The sequence below is a fragment of the Pelodiscus sinensis genome, chromosome 10, assembly GCF_052426305.1.
Source record: "Pelodiscus sinensis isolate ZL-2025 chromosome 10, ASM5242630v1, whole genome shotgun sequence".
Lineage (NCBI taxonomy): Eukaryota > Metazoa > Chordata > Testudines > Trionychidae > Pelodiscus > Pelodiscus sinensis.
Genome location: NC_143061.1, coordinates 50,753,210 through 50,771,140, shown reverse-complemented (window position 1 = coordinate 50,771,140; position 17,931 = coordinate 50,753,210). Strand labels below are relative to the sequence as shown.

Genomic DNA, 17,931 nt, shown 5'->3' with positions numbered 1-17,931 from the left:
ATTAAAAGACCAGGTAAAAAGGATTTTTAAAAAAATGACAGAATCCCCCAGTGCACAACATAGCTCATCTAATTGTGGACATCTGTCTTTGGACATTCTTGAACAGTTTTGCGTCAACTGCTTTTTAGAAGTCTCTCTCAAGAGTCACTGTAACTCAAGGGTGGGGAACCTTTCTTGGGTCGGGGGCCAATGACCCACAGAAAAATCAATCAGGGGCTGCATACAAGTGAGAAGCAAAAAACCCACAAATCCACCCTCACTGACATGGCCCCCAACTGAGGAGGAGAAAGATACTCCCCAACTTTCCCCTTGCACACCAGAGCCTGCGGGCCCCAAACTAATATATTTTGTGTGCTCCAGGCCCACGGTGGGACGGCAGGAGGGATGGAGTACCAAAAAATGCTCCCCAGTGCTGGCGGGCCCTGAGCTTCTGGGTATAAGCAACCCAGGGGCGCATCTGGCCTTTGGGCCTTAGGTTCCTCACCTCTGTTGTAATGGTATAATCTTGCTTAAAGAGAACTACAATAAGAGGCTGAATAAAGTACTCAAAGCTACTGATTGTTTTCATTAGTTTCAATACTAACATACGTTCTGGCAATGTATGTGCAAAACCCGACAACAGCCACCCAGAACAGTCTGAGTCTTCTTTGGATCTAAGACCAGTAGTTTAACTGGACAACATATTTAGTAACAATGCTGGACTTCAAACTATTTCCAATGTTTGCGACTTACAATTTCTTCCTGTTATGTTACATAACTATCAGGTGTATGTATTTTATCCAATAGATACAATGGGACAAATCTCTCTCCAGTACACAAGCACAATCCCATTTATTTCACTCTCAGAAAAAGAAAGAAAATTTGGCCCAATATGAACTTTAATACTACTATCAATTGTATTAGGGTTTGTCTACACTACAACGTTAATTCAAACTAATTTAGTTCGAATTAGTTAATTCGAACTAAGCTAATTCGAACTAACAGATCCAGACTAAAAAACTAGTTCGAATTAGCGTTTTGCCAATTCGAACTAGCATGTCCACATTAAGTGGACCCTGAACCGGGCTTAAGGATGGCCAGAAGCAGTGCTGGCAGGGCATCAGAGGAGGACTTAGAGCGTGGAGATGCTGTGTCAGGCTAGCCGAGGGCTGTGCTTAAAGGGTCCCGACCCCCACCCCGGACAGACAGTACTCGGGGTGCCCCGCTTGCAAAGCAGTCCTGGCTTGGATTGCCCGGAGTACCCACACTGGGCACATCACACCACTCGGCCATCAGCCCAGCTGCACTTGCCGCAGGCTGCCATCTGGGGAGAGGGGGCAATTGGGGGGCTGCAGGACAGCTTCCAACCCCAGAAGCCCGCAGAGCCAGCCCACTCCTCCCCATCGGGGGCTCGTGCCCCAGTCCTCCCTCACCTCCTTCCACTTACCCTTCCCTAGCCCCTCTTCTTGACGTACAAAATAAAGATAACGTGTCTTCCAAAATGGAATCTGTCTTTATTGAACAAAACTGGGGGAGAGTGGGAAAAGGAGGTGGGAGAGGGGAAGAGAGAGGGTGGGAGAGGGGAGGGCAACTACAATGATGAGGGGTTGGAAACAGGTCCCATATGAAGAGAGGCTAAAGAGACTGGGACTTTTCAGCTTAGAAAAGAGGAGACTGAGGGGGGACAGGATAGAGGTCTCTAAAAGCAGGAGTTGGGTGGAGAGGGTGCATACAGAAAAGTTCTTCATTAGTTCCCATAAAGAAGGACTAGAGGACAAAAAAGGAAAGGAATGGGTATAGGCTTCAAACTAACAACAGAAAGTTGTTCTTCACAAAGCAAAGAGTCAACCTGTGGAACTCCTTGCTGCAGGAGGCTGTGAAGGCTACAACTAGAACAGAGTTTAAAGGGAAGTGAGATCAAGTCATGGAGGTTGGGTCCATGGAGTGGTATTAGCCAGGAGGTAGGAGTGGTGTCCCTGCCCAAGGTTTGTGGAAGGCTGGAGAGGGATGGCACGAGACTAATGGCTTGGTCACTGTCTTCGGTCCATCCCCTCCAGGGTCTCTAGGGTTGGCCGCTGTCGGCAGACAGGCTACTGGGCTAGATGGACCTTTGGTCTGACCTAGGACGGCCATTGTGAGCTCAGGGTCAGGGGTCTCAGTGGACCCCCTTGATTTTCATGCACACCTGCTCCTGGGTGGCCAGGCTGGCAGCTCTCCTGCCGTAGACGGCCACTTTCCTGTGCCTAGTGCGGAGATCGTGGACAAGGTCCACGATGTCCGCACTAGCCCAGGATGGTGCCCGCCTCTTGCGGTCCCGGGCAAGCTCCCGGGAGCCGCCAGCCTGGTCCCGGGAAGAGGAGGTGGGCTGGGGGACATCGGGTGGGTGGCTCTGTGCCGTGCCAGGTACAGGGTCTGCTGGCTGGGTGCTGGCAGGCTTGCACCTGGCACGGGCACCGTAGCCAGCCCGTGCCCCTTTAAGGAGTCCGGGGCCAGGAGGGGGGCAATAGAGTTTCCCTGGTGTTGGCCAGAGTGGCCACCAGGGAAACCTGGGGAGGGCTAGCCTCCCACTAGTTCGAATTAAGGGGCTACACACCCCTTAATTCGAACTAGCTAGTTCGAACTAGGCTTAATCCTCGTAAAATGAGGTTTTCCTAGTTCGAACTAAGCGCTCCGCTAGTTCGATTTAAATTCGAACTAGCGGAGCGCTAGTGTAGCGCCTATGAATGTTAGTTCGAACTAACGTCCGTTAGTTCGAACTAACATTGTAGTGTAGACATACCCATATATATTAAGGCTCTCTATTTTAGGTACACCGGGGTAATATACCTAGCATATTTAAGAAAAACAGTGTATCCTGACCTATGTTTTCTGTGCATGCTGTTTTGTGCAATTTAGAATGGCATGTTTACTACATATGGGATTTAAACACCTTCCTAGCTATGTTAGCTTGAACCCAACATCCTGGGATTTAACACTTCTCAATAAAGTCATTGGCTAGCTACCTTAGTCTCTTAGAAAATATGTATAATTTCTGCACACCCATTTCAGATGGAACAAGCTCCTACAAAAAGGTGAACATGTAAGCTGTCAGAGAAAAGTTTACAAGCACAAATCCTTGATTTATGAGTCTTACAACAAAACCTTTAGATCAAAGATTTATCAGTTTTGGTTTCACTTACTCTAACAGAAATGCCTTTAGAAAGGCCTAAATTCTTCCATACAAGACTTAATTGAACTTCCATAAAATTCAACTCCTTGCTTGATAATTATAAAAAATATTTATGTTTAAACAAGCGCTTTACTCCAATTCAGTCAATTTTAACTTCCTACTTGATTCTGTCATGTTTTTACACTGAAAAAATGTGTACCACCACAACTCTCAGGTGAAACGTTGTTTGTACCACTGCTCTTATTTCAAAGTTTCCAACGCAAAAGTTTCCTTCAAGATAATTTTTTTGTACTTATATCTTTGTGATAGATTAGAAAATAAGCTTGAAACGTTTTTTTAGAAACCAAATGAGTTTCTAATGCTAAAAAGTTAAAACTTTTCTGCCCAGACTATAGTAATTGAAGAAACAGTAAGACAATGACATCAAAAGAATGAAAGCTGAGCAATTAAAATGCCCTAAAGGATGGAAGTTTCAGGGAGTAGCCAAGTTAGTCTATACAGTGCTACCAGACCATTTGTTGTTTTTTTAAGTTTAAAGGCACGGAGTTGGGCTTTTTCCCCCCCCCCTCTTTTAATTCAGGCCTTTTTTACAACAAAGCAAAATAGGACACAAACAGGTTTAATTTTCTACATTAGTGTTTTTCCATTTGGAAAATGTTAACTGCCTTTAATATTCCTAACAAAACCAAAATGATAATGACTTTGACTACCTTCAGTGATGACTTGGTATCTTTTTCTGGAATTCCTCAAACCCTTGTCCTCCTATCTCCCTCTCAATCTTCTCCATCCTAAATTGAAAGTCAGTCTATCATCCACCCCACCCCTTCAAACTGCCTAGATTTGTTTCCTAAGAGCAACATTTCCTCCCCTAATGTAGATGAACAAATCTGGTCTCTTCTACAGTAAGCAAAAGCAGCTGTATTAAGTCAATGGCATATTTTCATATTATACCAGAGATAAACCTGACTTTGCTGCAAACTCTGGTCTTACTAACCTAGAAGCGAACTAGAAGTATGCTACTGCAGCATGATAGTACAAGATCCTAAGGCTGGTTCTGAAATAGCGTTGATTAGCGTGCTGCTGGTGCTGTAGAATCAGCAAGGAAAAACTTGCTATTGATATTTGGTTTTATACAATGGGTTTTTTACATGCACTCTGACAATGAAGTGTTATGGTCTTCTATTTTTTATAAACAGATATTCAAAAGCTGGAGGATAGTGTAATATTTTAAGAGTCAAAGAGCAACCCCTTAATTGTTTGGAACTTCAATGGCATTAGAATTAATCAGAATGCTTGAAGAATGGTTTGAGAGAACAGGAAGTATACCATCATTCTTGAATATATATAGACATAACTAAACAGGTCAAAGTGCGAGAGGTATATTGATAGGAGTCTTACTGAAATCCTCTTAGGATTCTAATTTGCATACAGCTCATTGCACTTTCACTTGCTGAAAACTTAAGTAAAAATAAATATTTTAAGATAACTATCATGATAGGGGAGTGCACACACTTTAAAATCTGTACTTGATAAAAAAGAGTCAGGCAATTATCCTAAGTACTTAACTTCAATATGTGGGCAGAAGATAAAGAAAAGTTTGGAGCAAGAAAGCCCATATTACAGCTCGCTCTCTACTGATAAGTAACAGGTTCTCATATAGTTTTTAAACAGTTATACAACACAGGGCACCAAACAATCCAATTTCTTGCATTCCTGAATGAAGAGATCACATTTTCCACCACTTTTAGAATGGTATAATTTTTTGTTGGTTTGTTTTTGGTTCTGCAAGCAAAAATAGAGGTTCTCACAAGAATCCATGTGCTCTATTATGTTGGGTGGTGAAGATTTACAAAAAGTCATTGAAAAGGAGCATATGTGGATAATGACAGTACAAGCCCTAGTCCTTCATACAACTATTTTGCTACATATAAATGATGAATTACACACTGACAACTGTATAGTGTATTTAAAAATGAAACTATATATAGAATGTACACACAATCCCAATCTGTAAAATAAATGAAACAGCAGAAGGAAATACAGCAGAAATATATATGGGCCTGAAATTCTTAAGTAATTTTTTCCATCGGCCTAAGAGTCCTCCATGCAGAAGAACACAGAAGATAAGGAAAGAGCAGTGAAGTTAATGTAAGACTTGCACACTGGACTGAACTCTGAATTGATGCAATCTCTCCTCCCTTATACAATCCAACTTAATAGTTAATATGAATGCATAGAATGTACATCAGTATAGAATTTGATCCTCTGTATAGCAGACAGCATAATGGCCCCCAATTGAGAGGCGCCTTTAGGGATAACTAGTCTCAGAGAGGTAGCCATGTTAGTATGTAACTTTAAAAACAAGTAGTCCTGTGGCACCTTAGACTAAAATAATATATATTTATTTTTGTGGGCAAAACTCACTTTTTCAGATGAGCAGGAAGTGAGTGAGTGGAAGCTCATCTGAAGCTCATCGTATTTTGCTTACGAAAGCTCATGATACTTTTTTTGTTAGTCTTTAAGGGTACATCTACACAGCAACATTATTTCGAAGTAACTAGCATTATTTCAAAATAACTTAGTCCATGTCTGCACAATAGGCAGTTATTGTGAAATACTGTCAAGATGGAGGACTTCTTACTCCAACTCCTGTAACACTCATTGTACGAGGAGTAAGAGAAGTCAGAGGAAGAGTGCTCTATTTTGAAATAAGTGCTGTGTAGACACTCCCAATTTCAAAATGAAATAAGCTACGCAAATTGCATATCTTAAGTTAGGCCCTGCTGTGCAGACACACCTAAAGGTGCCACAGTACTTCTCGTTTAATTAGGGATAACTGTAATATCAACAATATGTCCTAGAAATCTGTTTGCCAACTCCTGAAAGGAACAGAAACTCCTGCAGATATGTTTCTGATGGAAAAATCCTTAAAGACTATATTGAAATGCTAGACTTCAGAGGGATAATATGACAGTAAAATCACAGCGAGGTCAAGAGAAGAGAGGAATATTCAGTTTTGTAAAAATGGCGCAAGTCCAAGTGTGATATAAGATTTCACAATGCCTCTGGCATTGTCAAATGACTTCAGGCACCTAATCCAAGGGTTCCAGTGTTTTGTTAGCCATCTTTTTTGCAGACTGTCTACATGGCAACATCCCGTTCATATCTTGTGATAGGACAGTGTTAGAGCCCTTAATGACATTTCATTCTGTTACACCTATTGTTATGAAAATAATTAACTGGCATCTCCAGAAAGAAATGAATAGATTATATAGGCTATTGCTACTAAACAAGGTTGTAGAAAAAGAGGTAGAAAGCTGCTGAATTGAATCTAATGGAAAGGATTCACAAAAGTGTCCTCTCACAGACACTACTATTTAAATGAGAAGCTAGCAGCGTGTGGTATGGTCAAAACTTTACTTTTTTGTTCACCTAAATGTTATGTTCTACATAGAGAAATAGTAAATGATGTATCTTAGAATAAATGAGTCTCAAATCAGTGTTTACTTCCCTACAAACAGTACATTCTGCATGACTGTATGTGTATTCTTGAGCAAATGTTGTCACAATTACTAAGCACTAAGATTAAGAATATATTGCCTACCTAATAGCTGTTTCTCACCAAGAGTAGGAATCTTAAAATGCCAAACTTCAAATTCTAAAGAGTTTAAACAGGCAGTAAGTATGAGTAATGTAAATCTGAAAAAATGTCTGGACACTGGGAGATATAAAAAACAATGGTCAACTCAAAGGTCTGTTTTCCTAGTGGCACTATCTGCTTGGGGATTTAAGCAGCGATGTCATATGAAAAATGGAGACAAGTTGATATTTCTGTATTGTGAACACTTAATTACAAAAAGGTTTTACCCCTCCTGAAATATCCCAATCAGTACTATTTGCACACATACCTCGAAGAATTCTCTCCTCATGGCAACGTAGAAAGTCCCAGATTCTAACAGTGCCGTCGTCAGAGCATGTAGCAAATTTATTATCCGTGGGTGAGAAACTGTTACATGAAGACACACAGCAGGGGAAAGAAGTCAGCATTTAACAGAATATCTATGCTTCTCAGACAGGGCAAAATTAAACTGTAAGGAGTTATACACTGAAAGAGGCATTTGAACACAAGGGCCACTAATTAAACACACTGTCTGCCAACTGACACATTTCATCAGAAGACTGAATTTAGTTTAGGATTTACTTCAGTATTTTGAACCCCCCATTCAAGTGGGAAAATCCAGAATTTATATTTAGCACTATCCTACCTAGGACTGTACACAGCATCACCTTCTCTGTGAGATCAGCAGTAACATGAAACTGACTTAACAGCAACTGTAGCCCTAGACTTTCACACTGTTGATACTGGTAGTGATATTGTGCAGAAGCACAAGGGAGCGCACTACATTTCCTCTTCAGCCACAGGTGCCTTGCAGCAAGACAAGCAAAAATCAGGGAAGGTGGGGAATAGGAAGAGGCTGCTACTACTACTAGCAGTTTGACTGGTTGCTGAAAAATTCTTAAATAAAACCTGTTCCACACATCTGAAAAGAAACAGAGGGAAGATCTTCCCCTCTGCCAAATGAAGTTACAACCATGCAAGATGCTTCCAAATTGATCAATATCGCTTGATGAAAGCCACTGGGAAAAGTGTGGGGTTATTTAAGCACATGATTAAGCTCAGACCAACTCCAGCAATTGACAGGGAGCCACTTCCTTTCTGGTGCAGAGAAAGACCTAGGAAGAGTCTCTGTTCAGTTAATTCAACAGCAATCCCCTTGAAATCTTGAATCTTTATGATTGGGAAAGGGCTTACTATTGGAGAAATTCAGCGTATGGACATAATACACTAAACCAATAACTGCATCCAGTGTACTCGTGACTTGTAAATCTGAACCTTATCAGAGGGGAAAGCGATGACTTCAACAGAGAGTGTTTCTGTGGCAGTGAACCTCTTACCACCAAAGGCAGCACCCCAATCTGAAGAAACACTGCTTTAGATTTATTTTGGGTCTGCAGCTCCTCTTCAGGTTTACTTTACTTTAAAAGCATTTCTTCTCTTTACATATCTTACTAAAAAAATTTATCCATGATTACTTTAGAAACATCTTTCATATACATCTTACTGAGAAAATATCACTTAAAACTCCATTTTTATATAAAATATACATTTGCACAATTGAGGCATCAACACTGAACCAGGAAAATGTCCTACAGTCTTCTTTGCAATGGTCTGCTTACAGCTTCAAAGCTTAAGAACCCATTCAATGTTAACATTAGACTTCTGGATGTGGCAACCTGTGTGGGTCTTCAGTATTAGTGGAAACCTTGGCCTCACCAAAAGCCAAGCAGTTCTTCACTTTATTTAGGTTTTTTTTTATTATTTCGTGAGAACTATGCAGGTGTTTTATTTCTGAAGATTTTATATTTTATTCAGTTAGATTATTAAAGACTGAATTCTTTATTTGGAATGAAATTATTATCTTACACAGTCCGTATAAAAAGGAATAACTGATACACATTGTCACCATAAATAAATGAAAAGAATACCAGTGCAAAATGCGGCAGACAAATACATCTCTAACATATTGCAGAGGCAGATACTGGGACAATACTATTTCAGAAAGTTGCCAGCAAAACGGTGAGAATGTGGAAACAAAAGAAAGTATTGTGTTTACTCGGTGCATGAAGTTTCCCAGAATATGACAGAACCCATGCAACTCTGCACCCAGAATACACTTAGAGAACAGTCTAATTATGGAAATAGGTACTACAGAAAATGGTATATTGTGTATAAACCTGGCCTCTCTAATCGCCTCCTTATGTGCCTGGAACATCTTGACGTTGTTCATGTTGGACTGCCAGTATTTCACATATCCCCCGTGATCTGCTGTCAGCATCCACATATCATTATGTGACCAAGTCATGGCCCTTACAGGGCTGTCGTGAGCCTAAGGAGTCAAAAATAAAACTGTTAGCAAATATGTTCAAATGTTACCTAACCCACATCAACACAAAAGTCAGTCAGAATGTGTACATTTAACATTTACGACAAAGGAATAAAACGGAGAATATTTAGATATGCAAGCTCTTCACGGACATACTACTTTATGCATCTTGCACAAGGCAGTGCACAATTTACATGAAGAGCTATATACTTTCACTTTATCTCCAATTACTTAAAATGTAAAAAATCCTCCCAATATCCCCTTGAAAACAAGTCAGAAATATCTATTTCAGACAGGGAGATGATTGCCCAAGATTAGAACAGGAATCAGGGACCGAGCAGGAAAAGTATTCGGGTGATCCCAGTTCTCTGGACTCCACTCAGTCCATTAGCCCATGGTGAGGATGTGGAGATGCAGAACTATAATATTCTTTGTAATCTCAGACAAAGATAGAGTCAGCTTGCTGAATGCAGTTACCTGTAATATTGTTTCAAAGTTGAAAGTCAATCCATTCCACAAGGTGAACTCTCCACTAGAAGCCCCAGTGACCAAGCGCCTCCCTTCTGGAGTCCACTGCAAAAATAAAACTGATTTAGATTGAATAGACAATCCTCAGACACCTCTCCTATATCCTTCAGCATTAGTTAAATTATAAGTCCCTACATGAAAATCTAAAGCATTTAGATTTCTAAAGTGACTGTGTGTTGGAAGGTAGGGGGAAAATAAATCAGATCATCATAGGATTCAGGGCTTTTCATCTCTATGTCACCAGTTCAAATCCAATCCAAGACACTAGCAACCAAGAGTTATCAGAAGATGTCTTCCCAGTCACCTATGTTTTATGAGTTAGGTATCTCTTCAATACAGTTCTAGTGAACAAGTGTCTACATCAAACATGCCACTACTAGCATCCTGGCACCCTTGCAGGCAAGCTAGTAAACTGGAAGAACTGAATAGGTATGGTGCCTGAACTACTCCCCTCCTTGGAATTGGTTCCCCTCAAGCCAATGCTGAGGCACACTGACACAAAAAAAAGTTGAGAAAATTAGACTGAAGGTGAAATACATACAAGCCAAACAGTGAATAAAACGATTCATTGTTCCAGAATCTTTTCTAGTATTCTCAAAGAAAAAAAGGTGAGGCATGTCAGTCCAGGATTAAAAAAAAAAAAAAAAAGACATTGGGGTGCCCATGACCTAGAATCCTAAATGACGGCTTTAGTTGGAAACATTACTCTTTTTATTTTTTAGCTATTCTAATTTTATTAAAACAAGTATTTCTCAGTTAACTGATCAACCCTGGGAACAAGTCTTCTACCCCAGGCTAATATAATACTTACCCTGACAACAAATACTGGGCATTTTACTTTATTTGTAGATGTCCTAACAAATTTTGTTGTTACAGCATTCATGGGGTTATTCAGCATTCCTATAGGAGGGACCAGCTGTAAGTGAGGAAAGAAAAGACCATCAGCAAAAATGTTTCAATCTACACTTTGGGGAACAGAAAGAAAAGCAAAGGCCCAGGAGGCTCATTCTGGAAAAAGAAGCATTTGATTGCAGAAACGAATGATTTAAATAAAGTTTAGTGTTTGAGATCAGCAGAGACTACTTTCGTCATCTTATGAACAGACACAAACATCTAAATTGCAACTAACCTTTCAACACCTTAATGTTAGCTATGTCATTGCATTAGAAAAGGACTGAAATAGTCCATTACCCTTCAGGCTCTTCTTGGGACAAAAAGGTTCCTCTGAGCATGAAGATACCCTCTAAGTCTGTGTCACCTCTCAAGGGCAAAAAGAGAACTTTGGTATACAGTCCTGATTTTCAGGAAGAAGAGTTTTAATATCTACAATCGAGGTTCAAAAGCACATATAAATATTTGTACTTACATCATTATAATATCCTGCATCAGGCTGAATTGCCCGCATATCTCGCTGGTCTCTCTGCCATACTCTATTCTGGAAAGTAGAAAAGAGCTCCCAGTTATTACTACTACTGCATTTCAGTGTAATTGAACAAAAAGTAGCAATAATTTTACAGAGTGCGTATTTGGAAGCTTCAGCGCACACTGTATATTTTTCGGAACACATCCAGTGCAAAAGTGCAACCGGGGCTCAGTGATTGCCAAGAATGTATTCACTGAAAGTAAATGTTCCATGTAAAAAGACGAGGAAGGCATTCTGCATTACAACAAGAGACACGCAATCCCCGTCTCATGGTTTCTAGGCCAGAAAGACCTGTATACTTCTGCTCAGCCTCTGCAGCGAGCCCTCTACCTAATCTAAGAGATGTGTTGATAACCTCTGAACTAAAGCAAGTTCCACGCAGCAGTGCATGTGTAGAAAGAACATGTTTATCATCAGGGCACCAACAGCAGACAGTGTAATCACAGGAATAAGGTTAGAAAGGCCAGAAGACAAAAAATTTACTTCCCACATATATGGTATTCTATGTTACCAATCATAATAGTAATCAAGTATCAGACACAACATGATTCACAGTATGATAAATTTAAGAGAAGCACCGTATTTTAACTCAATATTGTGGATTCAACCAAGTTTTAACTGTAAATCAAAGTTTAAGCAAGAATTTTAGGTAAACGTTTTTGGCATAAGATTTTTTTTAACTAGAATGACAGTGATGTTATAGAAACATGCCACAACAGTTAAATTTCAGCTCAGTTAAATATGGAGGAAGTTTGGACTTGGATTTGAGCACACCTTAACATCTGATGTTAAGAGATTCAAAACCCATAAATTTTGCTAGATAAGCACAAAAACCCCTTCTGCAATATATAGACTTATTCTACATTTTTAAAACCTTATATCAACATAAACAAGGGGCATTAGACAAAACACAGCCTCCTTAAATTACAGCTATGCTGCCAAAACTCCCGATTGACATAGTATATGCAGATGTAGGAGGGCTTCTGTCAGCATAACTAACAATCTTGGCAGCTTCAGGGGGTAGCTGAGTTAGTCTGTACAGGATAAACTTAAAAAACAACAAATGGTCTAGTAGCATTTTATAGACTAACAAAACATGTAGATGAGATCATGAACTTTCATGGGCACACCCCACTTCTTCAGATGACCGAGTTTTGGCAGGTGATTTCCTATGCCAGCAGAAAAATTCTTTACATTGGTGTATGTTGCATCTACATCAGGCCTGGGCAAAATACAGCCTGCGGGCCGGATCCGGCCCTGCAGAGGCTCTCCTGCTTGCCCTGCAGGCCACTCAGAAACACGGCTGTGGGACGTTTTCTCTTTGAGTCCAGACAGGAGAAGGGAAGATTCAGATACAGCTTCTGTCCCAAGCAAAATCCCATTAGCTAGTTTCTGGACAGACACTGGCCAATGGGAGCTGCCTGTCTGAATAACAGGCAGCCACAAAGCACAATCCTCCTGCTCACTCACTTAAGCACATGGCCAACCAGGCAGAAACATTTTACACTCTGCAAGGCTTTAGCTCTGCAGGTAGACAAGTCTCCTGGCAAGAACCTGCCTCTGGCACCTCATCTCCTCCCTTCCCCAACCCTCTGCCCCAAACTCCTGCCCCACTACTCCACATGCACCCGTAATCCCCTCCCGGGTCTGGCACACCAATCTCCTACCTGAGATCACAATCCCCTCCTACCCTACCTCACATCCCAAAATCCCGCACCCCCATTCCCTGCTGTAGGTCACAACTACCTCCTTCACCCAAACTCCCCCCCCAGACTCCATTCTCCCTCCTGCACCCCAGTCCCTTACTCCAAGCTCCCTTCCGCAACCAACCTCCAACCCAGACTCTGCACCCCCTCCAATTAATGCCATGGAAGAATGCAGCCCTCAACCACTTTCCAAAATCTTGGGAGTGGCCCCCCTCATCAAAAATTGTCCACCCTGATCTACATGAAACTGGCATAAGCTCTGTAATTTAGACAGCATCACAGTTACCTCAGACTATTTTTTTAAAATATTTATATAAACATAAATTTGAACTAAAACAAGTGTGTGCAAAGTTTTGGGTAAAAAAAAATCCTTAATTTCTCCATAAGTAAAAAAAGTGATACTGGACTAACAAAGTGAGGATTTTCTGTTTTTATTAATTATGTGAGCTAGCAAAAGCAGCCCACTGGAACAGCTATAAAATCATTTGTTCATTCTTCAGACATGCTAAAGTGTAATATTTAAAATACTCAGAAATGTCTTTTTTGCAATTTCGATTTCCTTTTTGTTGTCAAACTATTACAACTATGGGTTGACTTCAATGGAAGGGACACATACAGTATAATGCTGTCTTCACATTTTGGCAATTGAAGTTCTGCCAGCATTCCCATTACTATTTGGGGATTTACAACATTCTCGTAATATATCTCCTTGAACTAATACTGAACACAATTCACAAAACCTCAATCTGGAAACAAAATATAAAAGAAGCCTAAAAGATTAAGTCATTGGGAAAGCCAATGATACTGTTTTCTTAGAAAGATTTCTTCCACAGTGTTTGAGTCAAAGTAGTTTCATCCATTAGGCTGAACAAGGTGGTTCACTCTGTGGTATGAGTAGCGTATATTAGAGTTTTCTTCATTCAAGAAGGCAGCTGAATAGAAAATAACTACTATTCTGTTACCCAATATGAAGACAAGCTTTTTGGTTGTTGTTTTTTGTTATTTCTCCCCACAAAGAAAAAGCCAAAAGTAGCAAAGAATGATCATATGACAACATAATTAATGTAAGATATGAGCTTGAATGTCAAAACAAAGTAGTAAAATATGAATTCCTGTCCCAAATCAGAATTCACAGAAAAGCTTAAAAGGGCAAATCTTTTACTTCAAACATGGACTAAATATTTATTGTTTTATTCAGAAGGAGCAATATCTATCCATGCTTCAGCGAGTCTGTACATTTCTATAAAGCACTGTCACTTATACATGATCACCAGTTACCCAAATTACTCTGTGACCATATCTGAAATTTGAATACAATCAGAGTTTCAGAAAACATTATTCAGATTTTCATATATGCGGCTACCTAGACTTACCTCCAAATATTTAATTACAGAGGGATTGTAGTCTATAGTTTTCCGGTTCACAGCTTTTCTCATTCGTTTCCCATCAAAAGTGAGTTGCTGCATTGCTTGCTGCTGTGCAAAATCAGGTCTCTTGTAGAACAGCTGCCGGGGTGCCTGGTGCTGGAACCTTGGCATATGGAAAAAACGGGGCGGGGAGCCAATTTCTGTGGCCATGGCGATCTTGTTTCTAAAACACTAAAAAAGGTAAAATATTAGGGAACTGCTGTAATTAAGATGATTTTTCTATAAGTGTTAATTTTTTTATAATATGGAAATCATTTTACTTGCTCATGTAAACATTGTGTCTGAAGTCTGCAAACCAGTTCTCTGAAGAGAAAAATAGGCACTTGTCATTCTTGCTTTGCCTCCTAGCAAGTACCTTACTCAAATCTGTAAATTGCAACTTTCAACTTAATTCAGTAAGGTATGATGTGCATCTGTGTCAGAGAGGAATTCTTTTACCAAGTCCAGTCACCACACCAAATATATCTATGCAGCAGCTTCCTAGTACAAGTAGACAGACATAGGCTAACTCTTTCAGAACTGGCACATCTTCCTGCCCATGCTGGGAAACAATTACAACTCCTATATAGACATACACCAAGTTAGCATTCATTGCAATTTAGAGACAAACCACACAAAAAAGTATGCTTCTAAACAACTGTAAGTCCTCTTTACAAGAAGGGCCTCTAAACTTTATTGGAAGTGTCCATTTAGGAAGATCCTGCATGCTGCAAACTAGCCTTAGAGACCACAAGTCCCATGATGCCTTGGGGAAAAATGAGAGTAAAGGGACTACAGCAGAGGGGTGGATAGAGGATTTCCACCTCCAATATCACCACTGGGATTTTCAGTATCTCCTTTAGTGTCAACAACATCAGGCACATAGGTGAGAGTTGCCTGCTCCAGAGCAGAAAAGACTGCTGAGATTCAAGTCTCATATTTTCTTTAAAAGTGCAACAATTTGGTTTGTTTTCTCACATTTAGAGTCCTGAAACTGCCCAACTAGAGAAAGTCCATTTTAATTTCCTAATATTTCTAAGCACTCCTAAGAGAAATATTCTTTTTTTAAAATAATAATATATAAAGTTACAGAAGTCCCTTGAGACAGCAGGAAAATCTTGTTTTTGAAACAAGAATTGTGGATTCATTCCACAGTGAACTTTTAAGTCCCATCAAGATAAGAGATATTTAAGACAGCAACACAAGGCGGGAAGGGGGAGGCAGGGATGGAGAGGAGGCTCTGCAGGAGCCCCCTGCTCCCACGTGTAAATGTGTAACTGCTGAAATTTTGAGCAGTTACATGTTTACCTAAATAAAACACATTTTAACATCCCTATTGTATGTAATAGAAAGCAGCATGATTATTTCTACTATTAGAATAATCAGACATAACTGAATATGTACAAGGACCAAAAATGTTGAGTAAGAATGTACATTTTATATTATATCAGAACTGAAATGCATTTTGTACTACAACACTTCACTGAAAGCAAAAGAACAATTGTAGCATTGGGTACATATGTTCACTAGAGATGTAAAGGATTAATCTATTACCCAGTAAGCATTAGCCTTACCAGTATGCTTACTGGGGTAACTGGTTAACTAGTGGCCCAGCCACTCCAGCCTGGCCAGGCCCATTGCGCCGTGCCACGGGTGGGGCACTGCTCCAGCAGTCTCGCCATCCACAGGATTTTGGCTAATTGGTTAAATGTAATGTTTATTGATTCACTTTTTTTTAAACAGGATTCACTTGGGAATGCGTGGGAAAAATACAAGTTTCTGCAGCATAATAAAATAGAGGACTCTTCAAAAACCAGATTTCTAATATAGAGGACTCTTCAAAAACCAGATTTCTAACAGCCAGTTTCTTGAATATCAGTAACAACTTGGCTGTACATTGAAATAAATTCAAAGTAACATGCTCAAAACTCACCTTTAACTAAGATGTAAGCAAGTAGTCAAGTCAACTACTTGACTACTTACATTTCTCTCCCCCTCCCCTCTTGCTGCCTCTGTATTAGAGGCAGCATGGGGGGAGGGAGGGAAGCAGGAGCCGGTGCTAAGGAGAGCTGAGTTAAAAGCTGGTTTCCCCCCCCCCTCCCCCAACACCGTCTCTGCGGGTCTGGACCTACCCCCACTGCAACTCTGCAGTTTAAATGTAGTAAGAGCTGAGCAGGCAAGCAGTCCAGCTCTGACTACATTTAAACTGCAGAGCCGCAGAGGGGGTAGCTCAGACCTGGCACGAGCTAGGACTGAGTGCCTTCTCTTATCGACTAATCCTGTAGTCAATAAAATTTTTATTGACTACACAAGTAGTCAGATACCCGCTTCTTAACATCCCCACTTTAACTATTCTGAGACAAGAAAAAGGAGATGCTAAACCTTCAGCATCTTATGTCCCAAACATTGTCCTAATTTCTACCACAGAAGGGAACACAACACACTGATTTAAGCTCATCAGCTCACTCTTTCAGATTTTACACCTCAAACGGAGACAACAGTTCAAATTTAAAAGATCAGCTATTTATTAAATCTCTCCTAGTACACCACCACCACACCACACCGCAAGTTTAGAAAATGTATGGCAATTCATATGCATATTTAAAAACAAGTTGTCAAAAGTTTTTAAAGCAGATTTAATAAAAAAAGACTGCCATTTTCTATACAGCCCTGAAGATAGCTGAATAGGTGTGTCAGTACAGAAAAGAGGAAAAAAAAAAACTTTAGTGTCTCTCATAAAACATTTTCCAGATCTCTTCTAAAATGATCACCATTATGAACAGAATTCAAATACAAAGAAGTCATATATTTTTACTCCGCAGAAGTCAATGCAAAATGTAATTTTTCAACACCCAATTCACAAAAAAAAGCACAAAAAAAAGAGGGAGAGGTGTCCACACCCCATCTGGCATTGCCAAAATATTTTGTCCGACACACACAACTTCAGGGGGAAAACTATCTTGATAAAATCCAGCTTGCATGCAGAAACACTCCCAGTTTTATTCAGAATAAGTACAGTAAACTTCCAATAATCCGGCACCTTTAGGACACAGGGGGTGCCAGATTATCAGATATGCCGGACTATCAGAAGGGGGGGACTATGAGGGGTCTGGGGTGGGGTGGGGGGAAGCTACCCCAGACCCCCTCATAGCCCTCCCTTCTGATAGTCTGGCTCTGCCCCAGGAGTCCCCAATTCAGCCGCTGCTGGTCAGTTTCAGCAGCGGCTGAATCGGGGACACCTGCAGCAGAGCAGCTGGGGTGCTGCTGGGTTGGTCCCGTAGATCCGACCCTTGGCGCCGCACAACCAACCCGTCAGCACCCCAGCTGCTCTTGGGGACGCCTGGGGCAGAGCAGCTGGAAGGCTGCTGGGTTGGTCCCACAGCACCGAGGAGCGGCGCTACTGGACCAACCCAGCAGCACCCCAGCTGCTCTGCCCCAGGCGTCCCCAAATCAGCTGCTGCTGAAACTTATCAGTGGCTGACTCCAGAAAGCCAGAGGCAAAGCTGCTCTGCCCCGGGCTTCCTGGAGTCAGCCCTGGTCAGTTTCAGCAGCGGCTGAATCGGGACGCCTGGGACAGAGCAGCTGGGGCGCTGCTGGGTTGGTCTGGTAGCGCCAAACCTCGGCGCTGGGGGGACCAACCCAGCAGCACCCCAGCTGCTCTGTCCCAGGTGTACCCAATTCAGCTGCTGCTGAAACTGACCAGCGGCTGATTCCAGGAAGCTGGGGCAGAGCAGCTCTGTCTCGGGCTTCCTGGAGTCAGCCGCTGGTCAATTTC

The 17,931-nt window shown here is 41.1% G+C and overlaps 1 protein-coding gene across 4 annotated transcripts in view; it reads right to left on the bottom strand.

Annotated features, from left to right (window-relative positions):
• The window catches only part of WDR33 (WD repeat domain 33), a 90,523-nt gene that overhangs the window by 46,927 nt on the left and 25,665 nt on the right, over nucleotides 1–17,931 (bottom strand). For all 4 annotated transcript variants that reach the window (XM_075937450.2, XM_075937449.2, XM_075937448.2 and 1 more), the window contains 6 exons: nucleotides 14,124–14,348; nucleotides 10,988–11,056; nucleotides 10,433–10,537; nucleotides 9,571–9,666; nucleotides 8,945–9,096; nucleotides 7,057–7,154 (listed from right to left, as the gene is read on the bottom strand). In XM_075937450.2, the coding sequence (XP_075793565.1) occupies nucleotides 7,057–7,154; nucleotides 8,945–9,096; nucleotides 9,571–9,666; nucleotides 10,433–10,537; nucleotides 10,988–11,056; nucleotides 14,124–14,327 (724 nt within the window). In that variant the 5' untranslated portion in view covers nucleotides 14,328–14,348. The remainder of the gene's footprint in view (nucleotides 1–7,056; nucleotides 7,155–8,944; nucleotides 9,097–9,570; nucleotides 9,667–10,432; nucleotides 10,538–10,987; nucleotides 11,057–14,123; nucleotides 14,349–17,931) is intronic.